Source organism: Mercenaria mercenaria, chromosome 1 (genome assembly GCF_021730395.1).
Source record: "Mercenaria mercenaria strain notata chromosome 1, MADL_Memer_1, whole genome shotgun sequence".
NCBI lineage: Eukaryota > Metazoa > Mollusca > Bivalvia > Venerida > Veneridae > Mercenaria > Mercenaria mercenaria.
Window position 1 is genome coordinate 84,005,812 of NC_069361.1, and position 26,624 is coordinate 84,032,435.

General features: G+C 34.6%; 2 protein-coding genes across 5 annotated transcripts in view; one reads left to right on the forward strand and one right to left on the reverse strand.

Annotated features, from left to right (window-relative positions):
* LOC128559873 (spermatogenesis-associated protein 7 homolog) overlaps positions 1-7,799 on the reverse strand; it is a 39,707-nt gene extending 31,908 nt beyond the window's left edge. For both annotated transcript variants that reach the window (XM_053552746.1, XM_053552739.1), the window contains exon 1: positions 7,706-7,799. In XM_053552746.1, coding sequence (XP_053408721.1) covers positions 7,706-7,718 — 13 coding nt within the window. In that variant the 5' untranslated portion in view covers positions 7,719-7,799. The remainder of the gene's footprint in view (positions 1-7,705) is intronic.
* Positions 7,800-7,906: 107 nt separating this feature from the next.
* Positions 7,907-26,624, forward strand: part of LOC128559882 (thioredoxin domain-containing protein 16-like) — a 32,469-nt gene continuing 13,751 nt past the window's right edge. For 2 of the 3 annotated variants that reach the window (XM_053552794.1, XM_053552796.1), the window contains exons 1-14: positions 7,907-8,020; positions 13,893-14,060; positions 15,060-15,142; positions 15,531-15,610; positions 16,321-16,395; positions 17,621-17,742; positions 18,105-18,195; positions 18,623-18,767; positions 20,171-20,331; positions 21,008-21,083; positions 23,497-23,647; positions 24,810-24,959; positions 25,381-25,609; positions 26,012-26,148. In XM_053552794.1, the coding sequence (XP_053408769.1) occupies positions 7,993-8,020; positions 13,893-14,060; positions 15,060-15,142; positions 15,531-15,610; positions 16,321-16,395; positions 17,621-17,742; positions 18,105-18,195; positions 18,623-18,767; positions 20,171-20,331; positions 21,008-21,083; positions 23,497-23,647; positions 24,810-24,959; positions 25,381-25,609; positions 26,012-26,148 (1,696 nt within the window). In that variant the 5' untranslated portion in view covers positions 7,907-7,992. The other variant, XM_053552803.1, reaches the window with a different exon arrangement.

The following is a 26,624-nucleotide window of genomic DNA, read 5'->3' on the forward strand; positions in this document are numbered from 1 at the left end:
CTTATGATGGTGAACAAGTATGCCAAGTTTCAAAGCAATAGCTTTGATAGTTTAGGAGAAAAGCTGACCTAAACATAAAACTTAACCAGGCAACGCCGACGCCGACGCCGACAACCGCTCAAGTGATGACAATAACTCATCATTTTTTTTCAAAAAATCAGATGAGCTAAAAAAGAATGACAGATTTTATATCGTAAGTGTTTCCAGAAAATAAAATAAGCCGCGCCATGCGAAAACCAACATAGTTGCGTTGCTACCAGCATGGATCCAGACCAGCTTGCGCATCCGCGCAGTCTGGTCAGGATCCATGGTGTTCGCTTTCAAAGCCTATTGCAATTAGAAAACCATTAGCGAAGCTGGCTATATACCAATAAAAGAAATTGTTCTTTGTTTCATATAAAATTCAGCTACTTCAGAACAATTTGTTACAGTTTCTAGATTTTCACTCCGTCGTTGACCTATTTTCCACAAGATATCCATACATTTGAAAACAGAAAGAAAAAGGGGTATTGAAAAGTATGCAATGAAATACAAGTCAGCTTAAGTCAGGTACCCTCGTTTCCGCATTTCAGAAGGCGGTTCGCAGAATAAACACGCTACACAAGAAACAACTCGACAACATGCGAGTATTAGCATGAAAAGTGTCCTATTTTATGTCAATTCATTCCACGAGTGAAATAATACCCATTTGGCCCCGATTTACGTGCAAATGCATGAAAAAATGGAAAAATAAGGATCTATTTATTAAGGACTTCTTTCAAGCACACCACGAAAGCACATTTTTGACAGAATAACTGCAGTATAACCTGCTGATCGCAAAGCCACTATGTTGGTTTTCATGGCGCGGCTCAAATCTACAATAGAAAACAATTAAAATTCGTAAAAAATGTTACATGTACGTGAAATAATCTTAGAATAAAATCAATGCCGATAAAATGGTCCACGTCGGTAATTTGGAACCCATGGTATCGAGCGTAGACACCACTACCCAGGGGCGTCGAAACTGGGGCCGCAGGGGCCGCAGTTGCGGCCCCAATAATTTGCCTAAAAACGATTTTTTGTAAACTTGTAAGTTGGAGCCGCAGATCCGCGGACCCAATTATTTTGTACAATATATTAAATTTTACTTTGCGTAAAACAATACACGCTGTCCAGATTAGTGTTTGGTGACAGATCCGGCGGGGTGTTAACTGGAGTCATACACACGTGTCCGTGATTGGACTTAATTAACTTAGCAAATTAAGAAAAATAATTATCTTTTTTTAATAAAAGAGGTAAGTATTAAGATTTATCACACCGCTAAGATGTACGGAATTAATTGTACAAGTTGTTTTTACTCAAAAAAATGATATTTTAAACAAATCAAGAAATGAAGTTTAACTCGTGTTATATCTGCAGAGATATAACAGCAGAGACTCACGTCTTACAATTTTTGGAAAGTTTAAAGAGACTGAATAAGTCCAATTACACCACTGTACATAACAGTTGACGTAAAACTGATCTCACATTGAATTGTTTTAGAATGTTAAAAACTGTTTTAAGTGAAATTACTTGAGCTTTAATACGTTTATTGAATGTAACATGAATGATTATTGTTCATTATATTAAATAAAAACAAGAGCACCGCCTTGCGGGTGCTGACGCTCATCTGATTTTTTTTGTGCAATAGAAATATTGTCCTACCCATGATTTTCTAAGTCTAAAAAGGGCCATCATTCTTGCAAAAAGCAGGATAGAATTATGTTTCTTGATGTACAGTGTCCACTTATGATGGTGAAAAACTGTTGCAAGTTTTAAAGCAATAGCTTTGATAGTTTATGAGAAAAGTTGACTTAAACATAATACTCAACCAAGAAAATGATTTTCTAAGTCCAAAAGGGGCAATAATTATTGCAAAAAGCAGGATGGAGTTATGTTGCTTGCTGTACAGGGTCAGCTTATGATGGTGAACAAGTGTTGCAAGTTTCAAAGCAATAGCTTTGATAGTTTAAGAGAAAAAGTTGACCTAAACATAAAACTTAACCAAGAAATCTGATATTTTCTAAGTCCAAAAGGGGCCATAAATCTTGCAAAAAGCAGGACGGAGTTATGTTTCTTGCTGTACAGGGTCAACTTATGATGGTGAACAAGTGTTGCAAGTTTTAAAGCAATAGCTTTGATAGTTTAGGATAAAAGCTGACCTAAACATAAAACTTAACCAAGAAAACTGATTTTCTAAGTCCAAAAGGGGCAATAAATCTTGCAAAAAGCAAGATGGAGTTATGTTTCTTGATGTACAGGGTCTGCTTATGATGGTGAACAAGTATTCCAAGTTTCAAAGCAATAGCTTTGATAGTTTAGGAGAAAAGTTGACCTAAACATAAAACTTAACCAAGAAATCTGATATTTTCTAAGTACAAAAGGGGCCAAAAATCTTGCAAAAAGCAAGATGGAGTTATGTTTCTTGCTATACAGGGTCAGCTTATGATGGTGAACAAGTATTCCAAGTTTCAAAGCAATAGCTTTGATAGTTTAGGAGACAAGCTGACCTAAACATAAAACTTAACCAGGCAACGCCGACGCAGACGCCGACGCCGACGCCGACAACCGCTCAAGTGATGACAATAACTCATCATTTTTTTTCAAAAAATCAGATGAGCTAAAAAATGTTCATGTATTCTTTGTATTGCGTTACACATTATTAAGTTTGATGAGAGTTTATTTTGCTTATAGTCATGTAAATAGTAAGAAAATACTGGAGACTTGAGATGCGATTCAGTACCCCTAAACTTTATGATCCTGTTTTTGTGTGTGTGTTTTTTTTTAATTTTCCGGGGGAAGACCCCCGTACCTCCCTTGCGGGAGTGGGTATCCCTCTCCCGTACCTACCCCACCCCCCCTTCGCGGTCCCAAAATCGAACACCTTCCGACGCCCCTGCTACCCCATCGTGTAATGTGTTATATGTAATTATTTTCAGGATACGATTCTTTCGTAAGCTAACGTAAACGCCCGAAAATATTGGCGAAGATTAATGAGTGCTAGGTAAATGCTTATTGACAACTGACTGAAAATTAATATACACGATATCTTATTGTGAATGTAGCTCTAAAAACACAGTAATTTTCATATATTGAGTCAAGTTTATTTGAAAACATTCGATATCAAAATTGATATTTTAAAACAGACTATTTGCTAGGAATTTATCATAGTAAGCAGTGGTGGGGTTTACGTATCCTTACAATAATGATAGTAATTGTTGCATTAACGGCCTTTTTATGTGGCGTACTTCTGTAGACGCGCCGTTTTATAGGGCGTACATCGCTAATTTTGGCATAAAGCTCCCCTAAAACATGAATTTATGCCATGATATGTATTTTTATTTGTAACTTGTTATACTATTCTCGAGTTAAACAGGTGAAAAGTTAACAGAATGATTTTAAGAGACAGAAAATGAACCTGAAAGTGAACGTCCGAGTTCAAAACCGACTTCACAAGTCAGTTTACTTGAATGTTTGAAGTAACTAGAGAATTACTGGCCAAAACCACATTACCATGGGGAGCGTGAATGATCTGCAGCTCGTACTGAATATATAGCTTCTTTAAACACGTTGAACTTCTATGAAAATAAGTAGTTTTTCTTACCTCACCATACAGAATGTTGACAAAATCAACAGGAAATACCGGTAATGGAGCGTACAATATACCGTTTATGTAGCGTACCCGCCGTAAATGCGACGTATACGTTGGACACGGTGTAGTATCCCCACACAACCTATTTTCAAACACAACCTATTTTCAACCGCCTAGGACTTTGTATGATAAAAATCTTTACAAGCCAAATTTATCAGTTGTGATTGTTTCACTGTTTACAGCAGAGACAGAACATGTTATGAACCTATTCTCCTTCAGTTTTGGTACTTAGAAAATTATATAAATTCCATTTATGTAGCAGTACTATGTTTTCATGAGGTTTTTCTTATTACTAAAAAACCTGCGTCTTTCCTAGTCTACTACCTATTCTTGCTTAAGCCAATATCAGTATTTATATATCTTTTGCACTAAATGTTTATTGCTTAACACATGCTTACTGCCAGAATTGTGAAGCATACTATTATTAAATTATTTTGACAATGCAATCACGATGCCTGTCCTTGCAACAGTTTTCTTCATTTTCTAAGCAATTTGACATATTTGGAGTGTCAAAACCTTAGCAATTATATAATACATCGTCATATGTGACAGCTATCAATGTAGCAGATGTGACACTCTGGTTCTCTGGAGTAATTGAGCACATGATATAGTTCTTTAGATAATGCACTAACTTTTGGCTGCCATTTACTTTACCCTACCCCTGTAATTTGGTTGTCAGACTATTCCCCCCCAAGATGATTCCCCCTCAAGACAATTCCCCCCCAAGACAATTCACTCCCGGACAATTCCCCCCACAATGTTATGTAAGGGTGACAGTTCCCCCTCTCCATATTATAATATGTTTAAAGGGTTGTAAAGTTTATCTAATATGGAAAAATCTTATACTCCAATACTGTATATTTAAAAATAGATAGAAAAACTCATATTTGATGCATTAATTTGGTACCCAAAATAAGGAATTTTTTTATGTGAAGAAGTAGCATTTTGGATAAGTAGCCATGGCTGAGAACTTAATTATTTTTAAAGCAATTTATTTATTTGTTAACGGTATCTATAATGGAACCTCTATGCAAAGATGTATGTAAAAAAAAAGAAAATATTTACATTTAATAAGGTAATCTGATCGTCAAAATAGCATATTTTTCTATGTGAAAATGTGGCATTTTCGGGAACGTGGAAATCATAAAAGTGCTTAGAACTTAAATACACTTAAAGCAATTAAGTTAATTTTTGTATTTATCTATAGAGAATTAACCTTTATGCTACGACATATATAAAAAGAAGTAAGAAATATTTACATTTGATAAGGTTGTCTGATCGTCAAAATAATGCTCATTTCTATTTGAAGTTGTACTACTTTGGATAATAGCTAGCTAGTGCTATAAAGCATTAAAGTATCATTTTTAGCATTTTCATTAGTGTTTTATATACATAATTATTTTACATTCTTTCTATTTTTATGTAAGTAGTTTATATATTATTATACTAGAATAAAAATCGAATCAAATATCTAATTACATGAGAGATAATCTAACCATAATGTTCTTTCATGTTTTCCGAGTTTCCCGATGTTGGACAATAAAACTATCTTAATCATATTAATTGGGGAAAACTAAAAAGATTACAGTTATGTTCATAAAAGCCAATAATACCACTTTAAACATTAATATGAAAAACTTGATCAAAAACGAAGCTGCAAACATGAATTAAAAAAACGATGAAATATCAATACAATTTTACAAGTTGAAACGTCCTTGGAATTCACCATGAAATTTATTAAGGATGTTACATGTGTTGGTTTGCTTTCATTCCAGAAAGCATGGAGTAATAGTATTTTCTCTGGATAAAAAGTACTATATCCTTACAATACAGGTTTTGATAAATTTCTTACAAGAAGAAGTTGATTGGCATTATCTAATTTTGGTTTAAATATCACAATTTCCAACAAGTGCTTCATCAAAAGTATCACACAAAGTTAGTAATACTGAATACTGATAATTGTCATTATACATGGACAAATTGTTATATTGTTTATAAATATCATAATCCTAACACATAGAACACAATTAAAATGTAACAACAACAATATCATAATTGATTGATCAATGTCAGCTTTGATTACTGTTTTACAGCTGGTAATTCAATCAAGAGGTGTGAAAGATTGACTGGTTACCATTTTGATTAAATTTGTTTATTGCAATAATGTCATTACGCGATTCTGGTAATCAGCACCTTTCAATCGAATTGAGAAGTCAAAGGAACAATGATTTGTTTGTATGTATCCCTTAATTATTATACATTTTAGGGTTTTTTTCTGGAATAAAATATCCCAAAAAGGTTTGAGATTTATTTTATACAAGTACTATTTTCTGTTTCATGTGTAAATAATCCTTCTGTAAGATGGAAGTATTTATCATATTTTATGCGATATTTGTGTCCTGAAAATATCTACATTAGTTAAAATAATGGATACAGTTAACCATGGCAGGATTTTGTTCTACACTCAATATACAGATATTAGAAAGAAGAACCTTGGTAATACACAATGGCCCACTATTCAGAAAAATAATAATAATTCAATGTCTTCGAAAAATGCTAAGCTGCTTCTTAAGATAGCTAAGTTTATTAAAGAAGCCTCACAATATAGAGTTAATACACTTAAAAATGATACCACATAATATACCCTGCCGCTAAGATCTAAGGAATTAATGTAGAAAATTAAGAAAAATAATTGTCATGTTTTTTTTTATGGAAGAGGTAATTAAGTATTAAGATTTATCGCACCGCTAATATGTAAGGAATTAATTGCATAAATTGTTTTTACTCAAAAATTGATATTTCAAACAAAATAAGAAGTGAAGTTTAACTTACGTCATATCTATTATAATACTTATAATGGATACTCCTAACCAACCACTAAATTTCAAATTTCAGATTTCCAAAACGCACTTTTGGAATAAAAAATCCTGAACAGCGCTCATTCAATGTTCAGTGCTTGGCTTCACTATGATGAGGTACGTATTCTCTGATTTCACATGTTTTCATCATGAAAAACTTTTTAAATCATTTCTTAAATTTGTAACATTATGTAAATAGTAAGAAAATACTGGAGTCAATACCCCTAAAATGTACCAGAACAAAAATTTTCCGGGGAGCCTCCCCGTATCCCCATTATGGGAGGAGGTATCTCCCTCCAGTACCTACCGCATCTTTCGCGGCCCCAATATCAAACACCTTCCGACGCCCGTCCTAAGAATATTTTCACAATGTCTAACTAAAAAATATAGATAATAGAATAAAGGATATAAATATAATTATCCAATGAACTGTTAGTTACCAGGTCAAAGAATAATAATTTCTTCATGTAGAATAATAAAAAGCTCACCTTAGAACAAAATTAGTAAAAAAAAGATATTTTTACATCAGTATAAAGAAAAAATAATATAGATAAAATAAGGTGACAATTCCCCCCCAGTTTGGGGGGGAATCGTCAGGGGGGGAATTGTCAGAGGGGGAATAGTCTTGAGGGGGAACTGTCTGGAATTCCTGTAATTTAGGTGCCAATTTAGACAAGTGTACCTACAGCATATTGATCTGCCATGTTGGTTTTAGTGTTTGTTGCCAGACTTGAATTTTAGGTGTATTATGTTTGCAATGTTGTAATGAAACTACAGTAAAAGTTTAGTGCTGTTTCATTTTGCTGGAAGGAAAATACCACCTGCGGTTAAATTTAGGTTGTAAATTTTCAGCATGACTTCCTACTGATGGCTTTCAAAATCATCCTGCCAGGTATTCGTTCAGTTAGAAACTTGAAACTTAAATGGTATGCTTTTATAGCACTTATGCTGATAGAAAGTGTTAGACAATAAACCAAAGATTTGGACTTGCATTTGTACAAAACTGCACAGAAAACTTGTTAAGCGGTTGAAAACTGGTTGTGCCGGGATAGAACAAGCTAAAACTTGCACAATAATTAGGCAAAAAAGTACAGGACCCTTGAAATAACATACATATACAATCTGCGTATACTTATACAATAATTTAAAAACATCATTAAAAGCAGTGGAAAATTACCGTGAACTCCCATAATATAAAGAAAAATCTATTAAAATTAATTCGTTTCACCGCAACTACTTCAAGTTGGCGGCCATATTGGTTTCTATCAACTAACGGCAAGTTACGAAGATATCCGAGTAGTAATCGGTTCTTTCCGTAAACAGCAAACTAGACAGAAATACGGAATTAAACGAAATGTGTCGGAAATCACACCGGTAAGCTATTCTCACAGCCTTTAGTTTTCATTCAACCAGGATGTCGCTTTTCTTAAAATTTAAAACTGTTAAACGGATGTTGTAGTACGGATGTTGTTGGCAAGTACTTTGTGTACAGGTAAGAAATCTAGACTAAATATATTACTAAATTTTAGTCTCTGCAACCAGTTTTTCTGCGTTAGTTACAGAAATGCAAGATAAAGGTGCATAACTCTGCTAATTAAGAAGAGAGTTACTGTACCTTAACCGTTAACGCCAGGAACAGGTATAATTTATTTATACAAGCGTGTCATGGTATTTGAAACATATGGTAATGAATGAATTAGATTTTTAGCTGACCTGGGCCTGAAGGATGAGGTAGGACCATGTGCCATATGGAATTCAACCAAATTTGCCTGGCACCCTCTATAGTGCCAGTAGTGTAGTCCCACTTTGTGAGTCTAGTCTAGTTTTTTCCTGACTGTCCTGGCATTCACAAAGACACAACCAACGGCTATTTAAAATCAATGTAATTGAGGTACCTCAGTCTTTCAGACATGATTACTAGCATAACAATGATTTAATAGCGAAAAGAAAAATATATGTGATATGACTATTGCCTTGAGCACTTGGCAGTACCTGAAGAAATTTAAGTCACCCACTGACCTATATTATCAATTTGTTTTTAGCTCACGTGAGCAATGCTCAGGTGAGTTATTGTGATTGCACAATGTCCATCGTCTGTCTGCCTGTCTGTCGTCTGTCTGTCAACGTTTAGCTTGTGTATGCGATAGAGGCTGTATTTTTCAATTGAACTTCGTGAAATTTGGTCAGAATGATTGCCTTGATGAAATCTAGGCCAAGTTCAAATATGGGTCATCGTGGGTCAAAAACTAGGTCACTAGGTCAAATCAAAGAAAAACCTTGTGTATACAATAGAGGCTGTATTTTTCAATTGATCTTCATGAAATTTGGTCAGAATGATTGCCTTGGTAAAATCTAGGTCAAATTTGAATATGGGTCATCTGGGGTCAACAACTAGGTCACTAGGTCAAATCAAAGAAGAAAAGCATTGTGTGTGCAATAGAAGCTGTATTTTTCAGTTGATCTTCATAAAATTTGGTCAGAATGATTGCCTTGATGAAAACTAGGTCGAATTTGAATATGGGTCATCTGGGGTCATAAAGTAGGTCACTAGGTCAAGTCAAAGAAAAACCTTGTGTATGCGATATAAGCTGTATTTTTCAATTGATCTTCATGAAATTTGGTCAGAATGATTGCCTTGATGAAATCTAGATCAAGCTTGAATATGGGTCATCTGGGGTCAAAAACTAGGTCACTAGATCATATCAAAGAAAATACTTGTTTAAACTCAAGAGACCACATTTTTGGTCCACTCTTAATAAAATTTGGCCAGGATATTTGTTTCCATGAAATCACTAGGTCAAACATGTTTACACTGTTATGGTGTGTTTCTCAGGTGAGTGACCTAGGGCCATCTTGGCCCTCTTGTTTGCCATTGGTGATGTCACAGCTTTATTATGTCACCGTTGACGAATTTCTGATGTGGCCGAGTTGGACGTAATTTCAGACTGAAATGAAATGAAAGTGATAATTACATCATGAGTTGGATTACCTCTTAGTAGTGGTGGGGATTCAGACTTATACCATTGATGTTCTATACCCTTGGGGTGAAGTGATACTGGTCCCTAACATTGACATAGTATTTTCCTTCATATAACTTCTTCATCAGAAGTTGAATAACCTGAAAGTATTCTACCAAGTATGGCTAGAAACATCTTTAAGTGGTAGGCCATATTTAAAGAATGTACAAATTATGTCTCTAAGTCTGGTCACTTCAGGATCATGGTCTCAAATGACAGTAAGAATTTAGTGGAATTCAACCAAATTTTGCTGGAAGCTTGGCATCCTGCAGTCACTGTGGTAAATCAAATTCAATTTAAAGTGTATACAAGTGATGTCTCTGACACTGGTAACTGCAGGGACTAGAGCCAAAAGATGCTAATAAGAATTTTACTTTAAATGACTTCTTCTCCAGAAAAACTTGATGGCATAATAATAATTTCAACAGATTTTGATGAAAAGCATTCTGCATTGGCGAACCATATAGAAGGTGTACAAATGTTGCCTCTGATCCCTGATCATATCAGGGAGCAAAGGACCTACTGGCTGATAAGAATTTTACATCAAGTAGTATTTGTTGTGGAACTGACTGATGAAATTCCACCGTGCTGAAAGATCTGAAATTGAACTGACCCTCTCGCCCTGCCTCTCCATTGTAGCATGGGGCTGCTTTGAGGCAGAGTCTCTTGGTTTTCACTTTGTCAGCAGTTTTTGACTCAATATTCTTCCATTCATCTGTCCTTCAGTCTGTCTTTCTGTCTGTCAAACTTCTTGTTCAGTCCATAACTCTGCTATCCATCAAAAGATTTTGAATAATTTGGCACAGATGTTCTCCATACTGAGAAAACATGTCCCACACAAGATTCCTACCTTCAAGGTCAAGGTCACACTTGGAGGTCAAACATTTTGAGTATGGATCATAACTCTGCCATTCATCAAGGGATTTTGAAATTACACAACACAAATGTTCCCCATAATGAGATAACGTAAATGCGCAAGACTCACACCCCTAGCTTAAAGGTAAAGGTCATATTTGGAGGTCAAAGGTAAAGAGGGTCTGTTTTATATCTGGTCCATAACTCCACCATTCATCAAGGGATTTAAAAAATCACTCTGCACAAATGTTCCCCATAGTGACACGAAGCGTGTTGTGGAAGAATCTGGCTCCTATCTCAAAGGTCAAGGTTACATTTAGACGTCAAAGTAATTAAGACAGTTTTTTGTCTGGTCAGTAGCTTTACTTAGCATGGAAAAATATTCAAGTAACTTGGCACAAACAATCACCATAACAAAATGATATGTTGCATGTACATTTTGTAAGGCCCTTACCTCAAGGTCACACTTGGAGACAAAAGATTTTTATGCCTTCAATCGAAGGAGGTGTACATTGTTTTGCAGACGTTGGTCGGTCGGTAGGATCATGAAAGGTGATAGGGAGGTTGGTCATGATCAGCAGATGACCCCTATTGATTTTGAGGTGAGTAGGTTAAAGGTCAAGGTCACAGTGATTGGGTCACAAGAAGAAAAGGGAAATTATTGTACAAAGTAGGACTCAAGAGTTATCTCCTGTCAACAAAACAAACTTACATAGGGTCTGAACACAAGACTATGCAATTTATAATGTATAGGTAAATATAAACATTATCATGAAATTCAGAATGCAGTACTTCATGTTGATAGGCATTACAGCTCAAAGAATATTAATATTACCTTTCACTGTTGGGTAGTTTAAAAACAAATTTCATTAGTACCATGTTTATATTTTTATTTCTAATTTCTACCAACTTAAAAATAAACTTATATAAATCTTTAAGATACAAATAGTGACATTTGAAAGCATTCACCAGACTTTTTTTAAGTACATACCTCTTCATGAATTATATAATACTGCTATATATAACTGTGATTAAAAGACATTTTTAATACGTTGCTAATAATACCCTTTACTTTGAAGAGGATGTTTAATTGGCTGGCAATATGTGAAAAAAATTCCTGGGAGAGGGAAATGCAGGTAACCCTGCACTGTTACAATTACTTGTTTATTTATCAGTTACCTCCCTTTATTTTTTTAAATAAATGAGCATATATCTTATTTATATTAACAGCTTCATTTCCTTATTTATATGAACAGCTTTCAGCTTCAGTTTTTCTATAAGATCATTATCTTGATGTTATGAAAAATATAAAGCGGTGGTCTAGCAGATAAGGTGTCAGCCACCCAATCCAGGGGTCGTGGGTTTAAGCCCCACTGGGGTCACGACCATGACTTCTCATATGACACCAATACTGGTTTTTCCAGGAAATGGACTCGAGAGTGGTTCCAATAAGCTTGAAGCTTTCATCACAATCAAGCTAAAACAAATTAGTATAAACTAATGAAAAATATTTAAGATTCATTGGATTTATATGCCACCTATTATATTGTTTTATTTTAGTCAGCAGGAAGGTTTGTTGTCTAGCTGTCTATTAGTAAACCATTTAATTCCCAGTCAGTAGTTAAACAATGCCATAGGATGATTGTAGCAGATGATCCCAATGTTTTGGGTGTCAGTACATCAAAGGTCAAGCTCGTAGAAACCTTAACATAGTTCTTTGCTTGAAAAATACCAGGGCTTGAGACTGTCAAACTTCATAGGATGATTGTCTATAATAAGTAGATGATCCCTATTGTTTGAAGCATTAGGATAAAGGTCAAGGTCACAGTGGCCATTGGGCTGAAAAATATTTATCTTGAGATTTCTTGAGAGTAAAATCAAACTTTAAAGGAACATTAACTATGTTTCTATGTTTAGTTCTGCATTGATTGATGTGGGTGTAGGGGGTGGGGGGGCACTTTTGTTTGATACTAGGGGAATTTGCAGAATGCCATAAGATGATTTCTTTGGTCAGAAGGTGACCCTTATTGTTTTAAGGGACAGAAGGTCAATGATCAAGATGCCATTGACCTTGAGAATAAAAATGGTTTCTAAGGAATAAATGGATAATACTTTGTTAAGGCCTTCAGGCTTCATAGAATAATTACTTGTGATGAATAGAGTACCATCTTGATTCAATATTATTAAGGTCAAAGGTTAAGGTCATTGTCTACTTGTGACTTCAAAATTACATACCCAGTTCCTTCCTCAAGCCATCATTGCGAGGTTGGATCATATTTGTTTTTGCAAAATTCATTGTGTCTTATTATAATTGTATATTGTGACAGATAGAAATCAGGAGCTCAAACAAAATATAACAAAGGGCATGACTGAGCAATATAGGTCTTTAAAGCCTTTTTGTTTGTTATACTTCCTGATAGAAAAATTAATACTCTGACATCACAACTTTTCTTGAAGGACTGCCTTTAATGAAATTTGTAGTAGTGCATTATATTTCATCTTTATAAATTTTGAAATCCACATATAATTTTAATACAATGAAATAAATGTTTTGTCTGAAATCATTCAGTTTTATGCCAATGAAATAAAATGATTATATAGAAGATTTAAAGTTCCATAAGGTTTTAATTTTTATGTTAAAGCAGCATGCCTCCAGATCGTTCGACAACAAAATTTTTTATTTTTTTTTAGATATCTTGAAATAAATGCTATATTTCTTAAGAAGAGGCTATTAAAAAATTAATTTACTGACAAACTTTAATGATTAAAAAACAATTATGAATTTGTGTTTTTACTATTTTATTACATAAATCGAAAACGTGCTGTCACGCTTTTACTCCAGGTAAACTTCCTCCTTATAAATTTCTATATTGAAGTCCCTTTTTCATATTCAGCTATACCTATTGGTTATGACAATGGAAAATGTCTTTAATTGCCGGGCGGTCGGGTTCGATCTCCGCGCGGTCATCTTTTTTTCTAATTGGAACTTTAAAATATTTTAGAAACAAAAATTCATATTCTAATGTTCATAAATGACCAAACCTCAATTTGAAAGACAGATTATTTTTTAGCCAAATCTGGAGGCATACCACTTTAAAAACAGGTGAAAAGGCTTTCCAAATAGTTGTTATGCATAATTACAAGGTTAGAAAAGTGCTAATTTTAATACTGCACATGAACTGTTTGAATTAGAGCCAAGAAGGGAGGTAATAAAAACAATAGATTCAGTGAAACTTTTTGCTATTTTCATCAGTATTCAAACCTCTGACAGATATTAGAGATAACAATATTATAGGATTTAACATGAAATTGATATATTTTATATTCATAACGGAAAAAGTGGCAGCCACATTTTAAACAAAGGCATTAAGAGCCTTTAAATAACATATATAAATATAAGTAAATATAGCTCAAGTGGGTTTGGATGCACAAACACTTTGTCCATTTCTGTACTGCTCCTGAATCTGTGATTTGACAGATTTATACTTACAGGCAAAATGAAGTTGTTTCTCCTGGTAGCAGTATCATTGATGAGTGCAGTATGTGCTGAAGGGAAGATAGATTTTAAGACCAGTAAAGTGGTTCGACTCCAGGGACAAGATGCTGTGAACGCTTTCAGAAAACATAGCCAAGTGAGAGCTGTTTACTTCTATACAAGAGGTACTACAAAGTTTTATCATAAATTGCTGTAGAAATAATAAAAAGTTTATTTCATTTTTATGCCCCCAAAGGTGGGCATATTAAAGTCACACTGTCCTTCTATGTGTGCGTGTGTGCGTGCATCTGTGTAAATTCTTGTCCGGGCTGTAACTCTGCCATCCATAAAGGGATTTTGAAAAAACTTGGCATAAATGTTTACCATAATGAAACAATGTGTCATGTGTAATACCCAGACCCCTAGCTCCAAGTTCAAGGTCACACTTAGAAGTCAAAGGTGTTTCTGGTCCATAACTCTGCCATTTATCAAGGGATTTGAAAATAAGTTGACACAAATGCTAACCATATTGAGAAAGTGTGTCACGATTACATCTCTCAGGTCTCTCAAGGTCCAGGTCACAAAATGATGTGTGATTTTTTTGCGCAGACAACTGTAGCATTCTTGGGCACACTTCGGGGGCATTTGTCACCAATAGTGACAGTTCTTGTTTAAATAAATGTATAAATGGAAGACATTATAGTACATTATGTTTTAAAAAGACAGGATTAATGATTGATTTTTTGTTGTAGTTTTTTTTTCAGCAAATACTGTGTTTTTCAATAAAATAAAACAATATATATTTGCATGAAGATGTATTCAATTAATTTCACATGAAAAATTTATATGAAGTAACTAAGGCACTATTTTTGTTCTTCAAAATTTACCAAAGTTAATCAAATGTCTACCTTTTGCATTGTTCTCTGAGTAAAAAACAATATTTGCTCCTGTTGATGTATTGTAGTATTATAGTAAAATAAAGTAAAAATGTAAGGTAACATGGGCTTTTTCTATTTAGAACACAATATGAGTTACAGTTTAATTAAGATGAAAACCTACAATATTCGTCATTAGTTTTGAAAGTTTTAATGGTTAATTAAATATTGGCTTTCTTTCTTGATTTCTGCTTTATCATTTTTTTAGAGGAAATTTATTTTTTGATTTTATAATTATGTGTCTTTCAGATATAAAAAACTTCAAATTTTTCTGTGAAGATTACATGGCAGCTGCAGAATCACTGGAAGCTTACGGTGTCTCTCTTGGATTTGTAAGTAACTTAGTTCTGAGTATAGGTAACATTTACATGGTTTCAGTAGTTTTCCAAGTACAGGTTACATGGCATACCCTCACATTCACACTGCTATAAAAATTCAATACTTTATATATATAAACCAATCCTTACTGTACTGTAGAAGTGGGCAGATATATGTTTGATCTATAGATTCATTCTGTAAAAACCCGTAAATGTGGGCAGATCGTACCCGTTTTTATGTGCAGTCTAACGGGCGATTTATATATATATAAATCGTCGACCCCGTATCCTATCCTGAAAATACATGCACAAAATATAATTTTAATTATCTTGAGGTATAATTCTCACACCTTGGAATTCGAGATAACAAGTTTTAACTGTATCTTTCATGATATGTTTTCAGTGTGACTGTACTGAGGAAGTAAACAAGGATGTGGAGCCCTGTAACATAATTGGTGTGGAGAATAGTATCCATACTTACAGGTAAATTTACACCCCACTGCCACACTTCCTTTTCTGTTAACAAATTAATTAGCTGACAAAGTAAATTACAGGAGAATTGACATTTGTCACATTTATTCAGGTATTATATTTCTGCTTTTTGCCTGTAGTATGACCTTTAGATGTGAATGACATCTCTGAAAAGCAAACACCTCTACATAGGCAGATTTTTTATTGCTTTGTACATGTCTTTCCGTTCACGTTGGTCAGTCAGTCTTTTGATAGAGCAAGCAGTTTCCACCCGATAACTTGAGAACCACTTGACCCAGAAGATTCAAACTTGGTTCATGACAGGGCTTATGAAGTAGATGGTTGTTACCTAATGTCAAGTTCTTACTGACAAGCGTTAACACCCACAGACAGTGCTCTTGTTTATCTCTCCAACAGTTTTCTTAAGACTTAACCTTTACCCTGCTAAATTTCTAAAATGGACTGGTCTATCATTCAGTTTTGGGCAATACCATTTATTATTCAAAGGGGTGTTCACTGAAAATTTACTGACTGAATAGCGAATAGTGCAGACCATGATTTGTGTAGGCTGATCTTGGTCTGCACTGGTCGCAAAGGCAGAATCACTTGCCACCAGGCAGGCTAAAGGTTAAGAGAGGTTGTACTTTATTTTGAGAAATTTTTGAGGACCTTCATTTCATGTGTTTCATATTACTGTTGTTTGAATGATTTCTATATTACAGGTCAGGAAAAGAGATGCTGCTTCTAGAAATGAGTAAATTGTTTCATGTACACTCTATTGTGGCTGATATGCTACAGTAAGTACATTTTCTAAACATTTTCAGTTATTCTTTGATTCATATATTTCAGTATGAGCACTCATTAAAATATGAAATGCTTAATTTACATGAATGGTATAGCAATAAAAATTCCATTATTTGAGATATTTTGTGATTGAGATATCATTAATGAGCCGCACCATGAAAAAACCAACATAGTGCATTTGCGACCAGCATGGATCCAGACCAGCCTGCACATCGGCTCAGACTGGTCAGGATCCATGCTGTTTGCTTTCAAAGCCTATTGCAATTAGAGAAACCGTTAGCGAACAGCATGCAGACCAGACTGCGTGGATGTGTAGTCTGGTCTGGATGCATGCTGGTCGCAAATGCACTATGTTGGTTTTCTCATGGTGTGGCTCATTTTACTTTCTCCAGTTGTAAATGTTTCCTACCTGTATATAAAACAGTCAGTAACTGGTCTTTTTTGGCAGGTGGCTTTTATTCACAGGTTAAGATACACTACAGAATCTTTATTACGGGTAGTAAATGAGGCTAGTGGCCTTTATAGCCAGGTAAACTCTATCATCAGGTGCTTGTAAGCACAGATATGACAGTTAACATGATTTGGTCATACCAGATTAATTCTATGTTTAGTGTCCTTGTGCATATAGGTTTTTACCTGTCTAACCAGCAAAAAACATTTCTTAAAATGTTAAAAGGCTGCCAGTGACTACATATAAAACATATTTTGTATTAATATATGAGTTACTACACCAGTTTAAAGTAATTTGCACATGTTACAATTGCTAAAAATACATATATAACTTAAACTTGTGTGAAGTTGTCATGGGTGTTAAAGCTGTTGGGTAATATCAAAAAGCTGTTTCTTTATATCAACAGTTAGTTTTTTGTCTGCCTGGAAGGTAGGTTTTGAAAAATTATGGAGACATAAAACATAGATCCAATTTGGTATGGCCTTACTGTAATGTTTGAACATTACAATAGCAGTTTTAAAGTTTCATTGCTAAAGAATGCTATTGTATCTATGCAGTTAGACCAAACCAAATATTTCGATGAATTTTAAGGAAATTTCAGTTGGAAATGCAATATTTCCACTTGCCTTATAAACAAGATTTATAAATTACCATCGATTTTATAGACAAGGTTGGACCTTGTCTTATAAGCAGTCCATCTCATTTGTTAATCTATACAGTTATGTTATGATATTTCATAATAGCTTAATTCTTAACTGTATTTTTAGGCTTGTGTTGTTACGAGACATTCCAATTCTACGAAATGAAACAGAAGTCAGTAGTTACCTTAGTGACCAGAGCGGAAAAAAGGACATAGTTTTTGCATATCTTGCAGCCCTTGGCACACATGGTAAGTTCACAAGACGGAACACTGTTATCATGTAAGGACCTCCTTGCTTCCTTTGGCCTGTTCATAACAAAATGAATGTATGAATTTTTTGCGCAAAAAATGAGAATGTAAATTTTAATGAAAAGAAAATGCAAAGCATGAAACCCCTTTTCGGCTTTCAACGTATCACATACCGATAAGGCTTGAAATTTAAATTCATCAGCACTTCTTACATGCTGGGATACTGTTAAATATATTGAATGATGTACATATCCACAAACCTCAAACTTGTTAAATGTATAGGTCTGTATTTCAGTACTTGTTAAATGTATAGGTCTGTATTTCAGTACTTATTAAAACTTTGGCATACATTTTATTTTCAGATCATCGTGCATTTCTTGAAATGGCCTATGCATATAAGGACAAATTGCAGTTTGTTATCACTTCAGATAGACAAGCCACCAAAACATTTGGGTAGGTTGCCCAGAGCTTAAAACTGTAAAAAAAAGCTCTAAAAAGCTGTTGTTTTGAAAAGGAAAGGATGTCACAGTCTAGAGGCAGTAAGGAGCTAAGATAAACACATTTCAGATTATCTGTTTCATTAATTGAATGGAAATTAATTTTTCATTTTATTCTAAATCTCTTGTATTTTACTGTATGTCAGGGAAGAGATACAAGAGTGTTGTATCAGGTTTTGATACTTAAATAAATCTAATGAGTTGCATTTTGAACGTTCAAAGGTAAAAGGAACCAACTTCTATATATGTGAACAAGTTCTTGAATTCTGTCAAGAAGAGACTTTGTTATAAAAAATTGCATTTTGTCTTAATTTTCTTAAAACTGAAATACAGTATTTTAAACTTGAAAATCTATTCAAAAGTAACACATTTTTTATGTGTAGAGAGCAAAACCGTTCTATAAAAGATGTATCTACAATATGGTGGGTGTGGGCAAGTGATAGCAGTTTTACCAGTGTGAGATACAGGGGCAAGTTCAAGGTGGAAGATCTGTCCAAGTTTGCAAATACTATAACTAAGCCTAAATTGGTAAGTTTTTTCTACCCCAAACTTACATAAAGGTCACCTGTGAATAACCAACTTTCTCTAATGCGCTTTCTGTGTATTCAACTGAATAATGCCACTTCATTACCTTTAGCCCACGCAATGATTGCTTGCGACATGCAACCAAGATCTCCTCAATACATCAGCTGACATGTCACTGTCGCATCACATATTTCATTGACACCTTGACAATTGTACTCAAACTAATGATGGACCATCCAATTTAGAATGACAGCTAAAGTAAAGATCACCTGCAAAATAAACATCTCTTTCTAACTCTTAGAGCATGTTCTTTGTACACAAGTATGACTGTAAATTGTAGGATATGATTTGCTACTTTACAGTATATTCTTTACTATAATTTTAACAAACATGTTTTCATAGTGACCCTGTAAAACCGTCAAATGTCATAGGACAGATTTGGGATCTTTTATAGGGCCATTGTGAAAACCCCTGTTTATTGAACCTTATATACTGTAAGCACTTTAGAATGTGTTATGAAGTAAATATATGTCAACAAAATGTCATCTCCTTGTCTGGAAACATGTAATCAGCTTTAATAATCTTGTTGCGGAGCTGTTGAAATTAGACAAGAAATAAAAGATTGTATTTAACGAGGCAATAGCAGTAACATCCAGCTGATTCCCATAATGCCAAGTCATTGCAGACCTGGGAAGTAAATACATGATGATATAATAATACATGAGGTAGTATGGCCATAATAGGGCTTATTTATTACTAAAAAAAAGTTATTATTATAGAAATATCTGCTTTGCTAATCTTTAGTTTCTAATATTAGAAGATGCGAAATATGCATTGTATTTCTAAATTTCGTAACATTTGACCTTTCAATTACAAAATAGGTTCATCAAGTAAATACTTTCAAATGACCTAACTGGCTGAATGCTTTTTACAGATCATATGTTTAAAAGGATGTGACTTGTTTGGCAAACTATATTCCTTTATATGAAATTCCCTTTGCTGCAAATTGGTATAAACAAATGTTTTATGTTTTGTTGATTGTTTCTTTGTTTTGTTGGTTTTTAAATGGTTCTTAAATGACACCAATGCCATTTAAACTTGTTTGGCAACTTTTCAGCTTTTAGCAGCCGATGAAGATTCCAGATGCCCTTTGGCATTACTTGAGCATTTACAGGCACCTGGGTAGAACCACTAAACTTCCATAAGGCAGATGAATGGCCTCCTCACATGAGAGAATTCTACACCCCAAGTTAGTTTTCAAACTTAAAGTGGTTAGGGGTGAGTGATTCAAAGTTAGCAACCTTAACCCCCGGCCACCGAGGGGCCCAGATCGTATTTAAATTACAGTCCCTTACAATTTTTAATAACTCTTTTGGTCTTTGCAACATTCTTTTCTCTACTTTTAGTTTGACATTCCTGCTGATGGTATAGATCATCCTTTCTCTTTGTTTGAAGTACCAATTGTGAAATTCTACTACAAAGATGCTTTCAAAGATTCAATTTACAAAGAGGCAGATATTTTGATGAGGTATTATGGAGGTTCTGTCGGAATTCTGATGATTAACATGTAAGTATGTAATTGGAATAAAAACTCCGTTTTTGCTAATTTTCAAATCCTGTTGGTTCTAAATATAGTAAATCACCAATCACTCTTAACTCACAAGGGAATGAGAAAAATGCTCATGGTACCAGAATGTTGAGCGATCCTGACATAGAAAGTGTACAGAAAATTGCTAGGGACTTCATGAATGCTTGAGTTAGCCCTGGGGCTAAGCCATAGATTCTCACGCAAACGGTGCTTCATTAACCCATACCCTGCTAAATTTCTATAATGAACTTGTCCATCTTATGATTTGGACAGTATCATTAACTGTTAAAAGGGGTGCTTACCAAAAGGATATTGACTGAATGGCAAACAGTGCAGACTATGATCAGACTGCAGGGATGTGCAGGCTGATCTTGGACTGCACTGGTCGCAAAGGCGGAATCGCTTGCCGCCAGGAAACTAAGGGTTAAGTAAAGGTGATATTCTGTTCAGTTCTTTAGTGACTAATTTCTTGTTGAATGCATTTATATTTTCGGATTTAAATTCACAGCTACAGCCAAGCTCTTATGATAAATTTCTAGCTTTAATAGTAAAAAAAAATCTGTTTATCTGTAATCATTGAGCTCTTCAGGATTAAAGAAAGTGCATATACATTATTTTGACAATTTAACCTTACACATACTTTATCTGTGTATAGGGATCGTGAAGAGGCAAAATCAAAATACACAGTTCCAGTGGAGTTACCTACATGTAGTTTCCAACGTAATGCCGAGGTTTGTACAAGAAAATTTGTTACATTTAGTTTATAATATTATTAAGATTCCTCGATATGTTTTAAAATTGCCTTTTGTGTGGGCCTTTTTTGAAGAAATGAAGTAAAGTAATAATGTAAAACATTCAGATTGCAGTTTGTAAATTTGGTCAAATGTTTTGCCAAGTGTCCTCTTGAGATACAAAACCAATCTGACAGAATAAAGCTAAGAGAGTAAAACTGATAGAGTGAAGTTAGAAGAGTAAAGTTGATAAAATAATGGAGTAAAACTGATAGAGTAAAGCTGATAGAGAAAAGCTGATGGAGTAAAGCTGGCTGAGGGTGTAAAACTGATGGTGTAAAGCGGATGGAGCAAAGCTGATTGAGTAAGGCTGATAGAGTAAAGCTGCATGATAGAGAAAAGCTGATGAAGTAAAGATGATTGTGTAAAGCTGATAGTGTTAAGCTGATCTATAGAGTAAAAATGATTGACTAAAGCTTGTAGAATAAAATTGATGGAGTAAAGCTGAAAGAGTGAAGCTGTTAGAGTAAAGCTGAAAAAGTAAAACTGATAGAGTAAAACTGTAAGAGTAAAGCTGATAGAGTAAAGATGATAGAGTAAGGCTGATGGAGTAAAGCTGATAGTGTAAAACTGACAGAGTAAAGCTGAAGAGACACTGTAGTGATGAATAATTATTCATATGCATTGGTTTTTATTACAGATATTGATTCCATATAACAAGAAATGTATCGCACTGATAATATGCCTCATCCCTCAGGGGGAAATATGCTGGCAAATACACTCCTTCAGTTTGACTTCATATTGATACTGGCAACACTGCAATTTAGCTTGACTTTACAAAATATATGGAGAGCTATCCTACTCGATCTGACATCTGTGTCTGTCTTGGTGTCCGTATCGGCATCAGTTTTATGTCCAAACCTTGGTTAAAGTTTTGATGCACTTTTAGTTTTTCTGTGTCATTACTGGATGGATTTGCTGTTAACTTTAAATAGTTATTCCTCATCATCACCCGCATCTTCACCCTCATCATCACCCGCATCATCACCCTCATCATCACCCGCATCATATGACACAAGTGCTAAAACTCACTGATATTTCATGAATTATCCCGAAGGGAATATTACGTTATGACACAGCCTGCCTGCTTAGCTCAGTAGGGAGAGCATTGGTCTACGGATCACAGGGTCGTGAGTTCGATCCCCGGGCGGGGTGTATGTTCTCCGTGACGATTTGATAAAAGACATTGTGTCTGAAATCATTCATCCTCCACCTCTGATTCATATGGGGAAGTTGGCAGTTACTTGCGAAGAAAAGGTTTGTACTGGTACAGAATCCAGGAACACTGGTTAGGTAACTGCCTGCTGTTATATGACTGAAATACTGTTGAAAAATGGCGTTAAACCCAAAACAAACCAAGAAAACGTTATGACGTCGGTGTCGAAGAAACTTGAAAATGTTCACCACATTGAGACGACGTACAGAGCGCATGTTTCAGGTGGCTAACTTCAAGGTCAAGAACTCAGTTAGGGGTCAAAGGTCATACCTTTGGGCGTATATTGCTCTGCATTGCAGTGCTCTTGTTTTACTTAGAAATTCAGGTTAAAGTTTTGGTGCACTTTCACCCCACCTCTGTTACTACTACTTGGATTTCATTAAAACTGAAATTAGTTGTTCCAAATTACACTCACATCATATGACACAAGGTCAATAACTCTAACACCATTTTTTCATGAATTATACACCCTTTTTACTAAGAACTTTAGGTTATTTTTAGCTCACCTGAGCCAAAGGCTCAAGGTGAGCTTTTTTGACTGCTTGATGTCCGTCGTGTGTCGTCCGTCAATAATTTCTAAAAAAATCTTCTTCAAAACTACTGGGCAGATTTACACCAAACTTCACAGAAATGATCCTTGATTTAGTTTTTCCACATAGTTAGCCACATGAAATGACATATGGTGCATTATTCTTGCAAAAATACTCTTTAAATTATGTCCCTTTTATACTTAGTTTTTATACACTTTTACCTTATCTCCTTTTAGTAATTACCTTTGACTCAGACTTAAACAAATATTTTCCAATATAGTCATGCACATTAAAAGTTCCAGTGTTAGCTCCAGCTTCCTCAGATGTGCCCAATTTCACTTTCCAGCATTGAAATAGTCAAGCGCGATGTTTCCTGTGACAGCTCTTATTTACTGTTTTATGACTCAGCAAATATGACAAATCATCAACACGACATTCCATCAAATGCTAAATTTTGTTGAATACAGTATCAAGTGATGCTCTTTACAGCTAAGTAAGTAAGATCTGAAGTGGCTGTTTGTTATATGAGACAAAGAAGGACTTGAATTAGTGACCTTTGACCTCAGAGCTGCAAATAAAATACACCATTGCTGTTTTCATCTCCCAGGCTGATGAAGAGTTTATTCCTTCTGATGTTAACACCCCCAGTGTTTTGAATTTCATGACTGATAAAATGGATGACAAAGCAATAAATATCTTAGATGATGGTTTCGAGGAAAGAACTAGTTCTGAAGATCCACCATACGTTCTTGAAGAAGGTTAGTTATTTATCTCTTTAAGCTTTCGCTCATGAAGAACTCTCTGAGCAGATTCTGTTCAGCATATAGTATACTATGAGACTTGTGTTATATTAGCACAGAGCATTTTTAAAGGCAAAAAATTGTCAATTTTTAGCTCACCTGAGCACAAAGTGCCATGAGGCAGGGCTAGTTTTCTGTATATGGCCATATGTAAAGCTTTTTGAAAATTTCTTCCGAAATTGCTTGCCAGATTTCAAAATAATTTTTACTGAAATGTCCCTTTAAGTGACTTTGTACTAAATTACTTCAAGTCATATTGATTTAATAAAAAAAAAGACATGGTTGAGTATTGTAAGGTCAGTTTCTTCTATACCACTGTTTCTAGACAGTTTAGATATCATTTCGTCATCTGTTTAAAGCAAACGAAAAATAAATGTTATTTTGGTAAGGATATAAAGTTCCATCCCCTTCCCTCACACCTTGGTTTAAAAATGTTTTACTGTAAAATGTTCAAAGATTTTTAGTAAATATGAAACAATATCAAAATTTTGAAAATCTCTACTGCATAACTGTATGCGGGAACTACTGGGTAACACAAATGGTAGTAAAAGCTTAGGAGTGTTAGGAACTAGCCTTGTAATGCATGTCTATGCTTATTGAGGTGTTTATTGTATACCTAAATGCAGTAACGAGTTCTGAATCATTTTAATCATCTAAAATACAGACATTAACCCTTAGCCTGCTGGTGGCAAGTGATTCTGCCTTTGCGATCAATGCAGACTAAGCTCATCCATGCAGGCTGATCATGATCTGCACTGTTCGCCATTCAGTCAGTATCTTTTTGGTAAGCACCAGTTTTAACAGTTGGTGGTACTGTCCAAATTGAACGATGGACAAGTTCATTATAGAAACTTAGCAGGGTAAGGGTTAACAGGGTTTCTTAACATAGTGTCACAGAGAAAAATGAATTAAAAATAATGACATGGGTCATAGGATCATGTTCTGTACAAATATGTAACTGTTTATTTCAAGGTATATAGTAATAATCATCCATGAAAGAATGAATACATATTTCTGGATGCACAGCAAATAAACTTTTTGTCTATACACATTTACTCTTTTTAAAAATGTAAAGCATTAAGTAACATATGTAAGTCTTTTTCTCTGTTATATATTTTAGTTACAAAACAAGATGATCCAATTGCGGAAGTTGTTCATGCTACAAGGAAAGTCGAGATGCCATTAGACTTAGTCCAGCCACTAACTGACAAGACTCACCCAAAGCTGGTCAAAGACTCGGATACTGCTGCAGTTCTTTTTTATTTCCCGTGTACGTTATAAAGTTTTTACTTTATTGACAGTTTAAAGTTCTGTGTGGTTAGTTCAATAGGCAGAGCGCAAGGTTATGAGGTCACAAGTTTGATACTTGGGTATGATTTTTGTTCTCAGGGAAAGTGAACCAAAGAGTACTTATTTGTCTTTTTCCTCGGAATAGTAAATCAATACAGGTACATAATCAAGGAACACTGGTTATGTCAACTGACTACTCTTATATAAGTGGAATACTTCTGAGAGACTGCATTAAATCAGTCAGACAAAGAAAAAAGTTTGTATATTTTGTTGAAGATGTTTCTTGAATTGCAATCAAATTTTCTAATACCTTCTTTGGAATATTATATCTTTGTGTAATCTTAAGTTAAGTAGACATTTTAATATATCTGAGTTTTTCAAGAATTTACTCTCCTTTTTAGTTGATGCTCTCAGTATCGGCAATTTACGTATGTTTGGAGAAGCAGCAGACATGTTTGGTCAGCAGACGACATTACAAATTGCGCGTGTCAATTGTTACGACTGGACGGATGTTTGCCAAAAGGAAAAAATAACAATTTATCCAACACTAAGGGTATATAAAAAGGGCGAAAAGGCCTGGGACTATAAAGGGCCACAGGATACACAGGCTTTTTTCTCTGTGTTAAAGTTGTGAGTATTTTCATGTATTATTTACCAGTGCCAATTATAAAAGATAATGACAGTATTAACTGAGAGAAGACAAACATCTTTCTTGCAAGATTTACCAGTGCACAATTATAATGGTAAATGACATAATTAGTTTGAAAGAAGACATATGCCTTATTTATAGGAAATAAGCTTTGGATGTAATCATATAGTTTGTGAAGTAATAATTTATTTACATTACAAAAAAATTGAGACAGCATGATAAAAAATGTATGTTTATACAGGTATGCAAGGCTTGTAAAGTAAATTGAATACTGTGATTTTTTTAAGAAAATTCTTGTGTCGTTTTTCCATTTCAAGTTTTTCATGACTTAGGTATAGAGAAATTTGAAAGCATTCATTGACGAATCTCTTTAACTTAATCAGGTTAGAGTTATCCCCTCCTGTATATGAGACAGACAATGAAAAACTGATGAAATACCTTGTTGGGAAAGGGGAGAGTACTCTTACTGGAGTTACAAATACAACTGTTGTTGGACTCTTCAGGAAAGGAGATAAACATGGTAAGACTATATTTAAGCTTAAACAGTTCTGACGGATCTCTGACAAGGAATATTTATTATCTTATTACACTAAACTCATACCATTTATATTCAGACATGCCAAAAAACCTGTTCAGCTAGCTACATAGGGAGAGGTCTTCCATATAGTACACACTTGCCAAATGGCTTGCCAGTCAATAGTCAACACTATTGACCAGAAAGCCATTCAGTAAGAGTTTTATCGCATTACATCAGAAATAAATTCCTGTTACTACTTATTTTTGTAAGTTTTGACTCAACAAAGTATGGAGTTGAACTTTAGACCTGTCATAAGCACAAACTATGGACTGGAGATTTATAGAATAGTACATCTTGATAACTGACCAAAGACCAGATATCATTTTCCACTTCTGTTTCATGTAGGGAAATAGTCAGTTACTTGTGGAAAACTGTTATATACTGGTTAGAAATCCAGAATTTCAGATTGGTCATCTAAC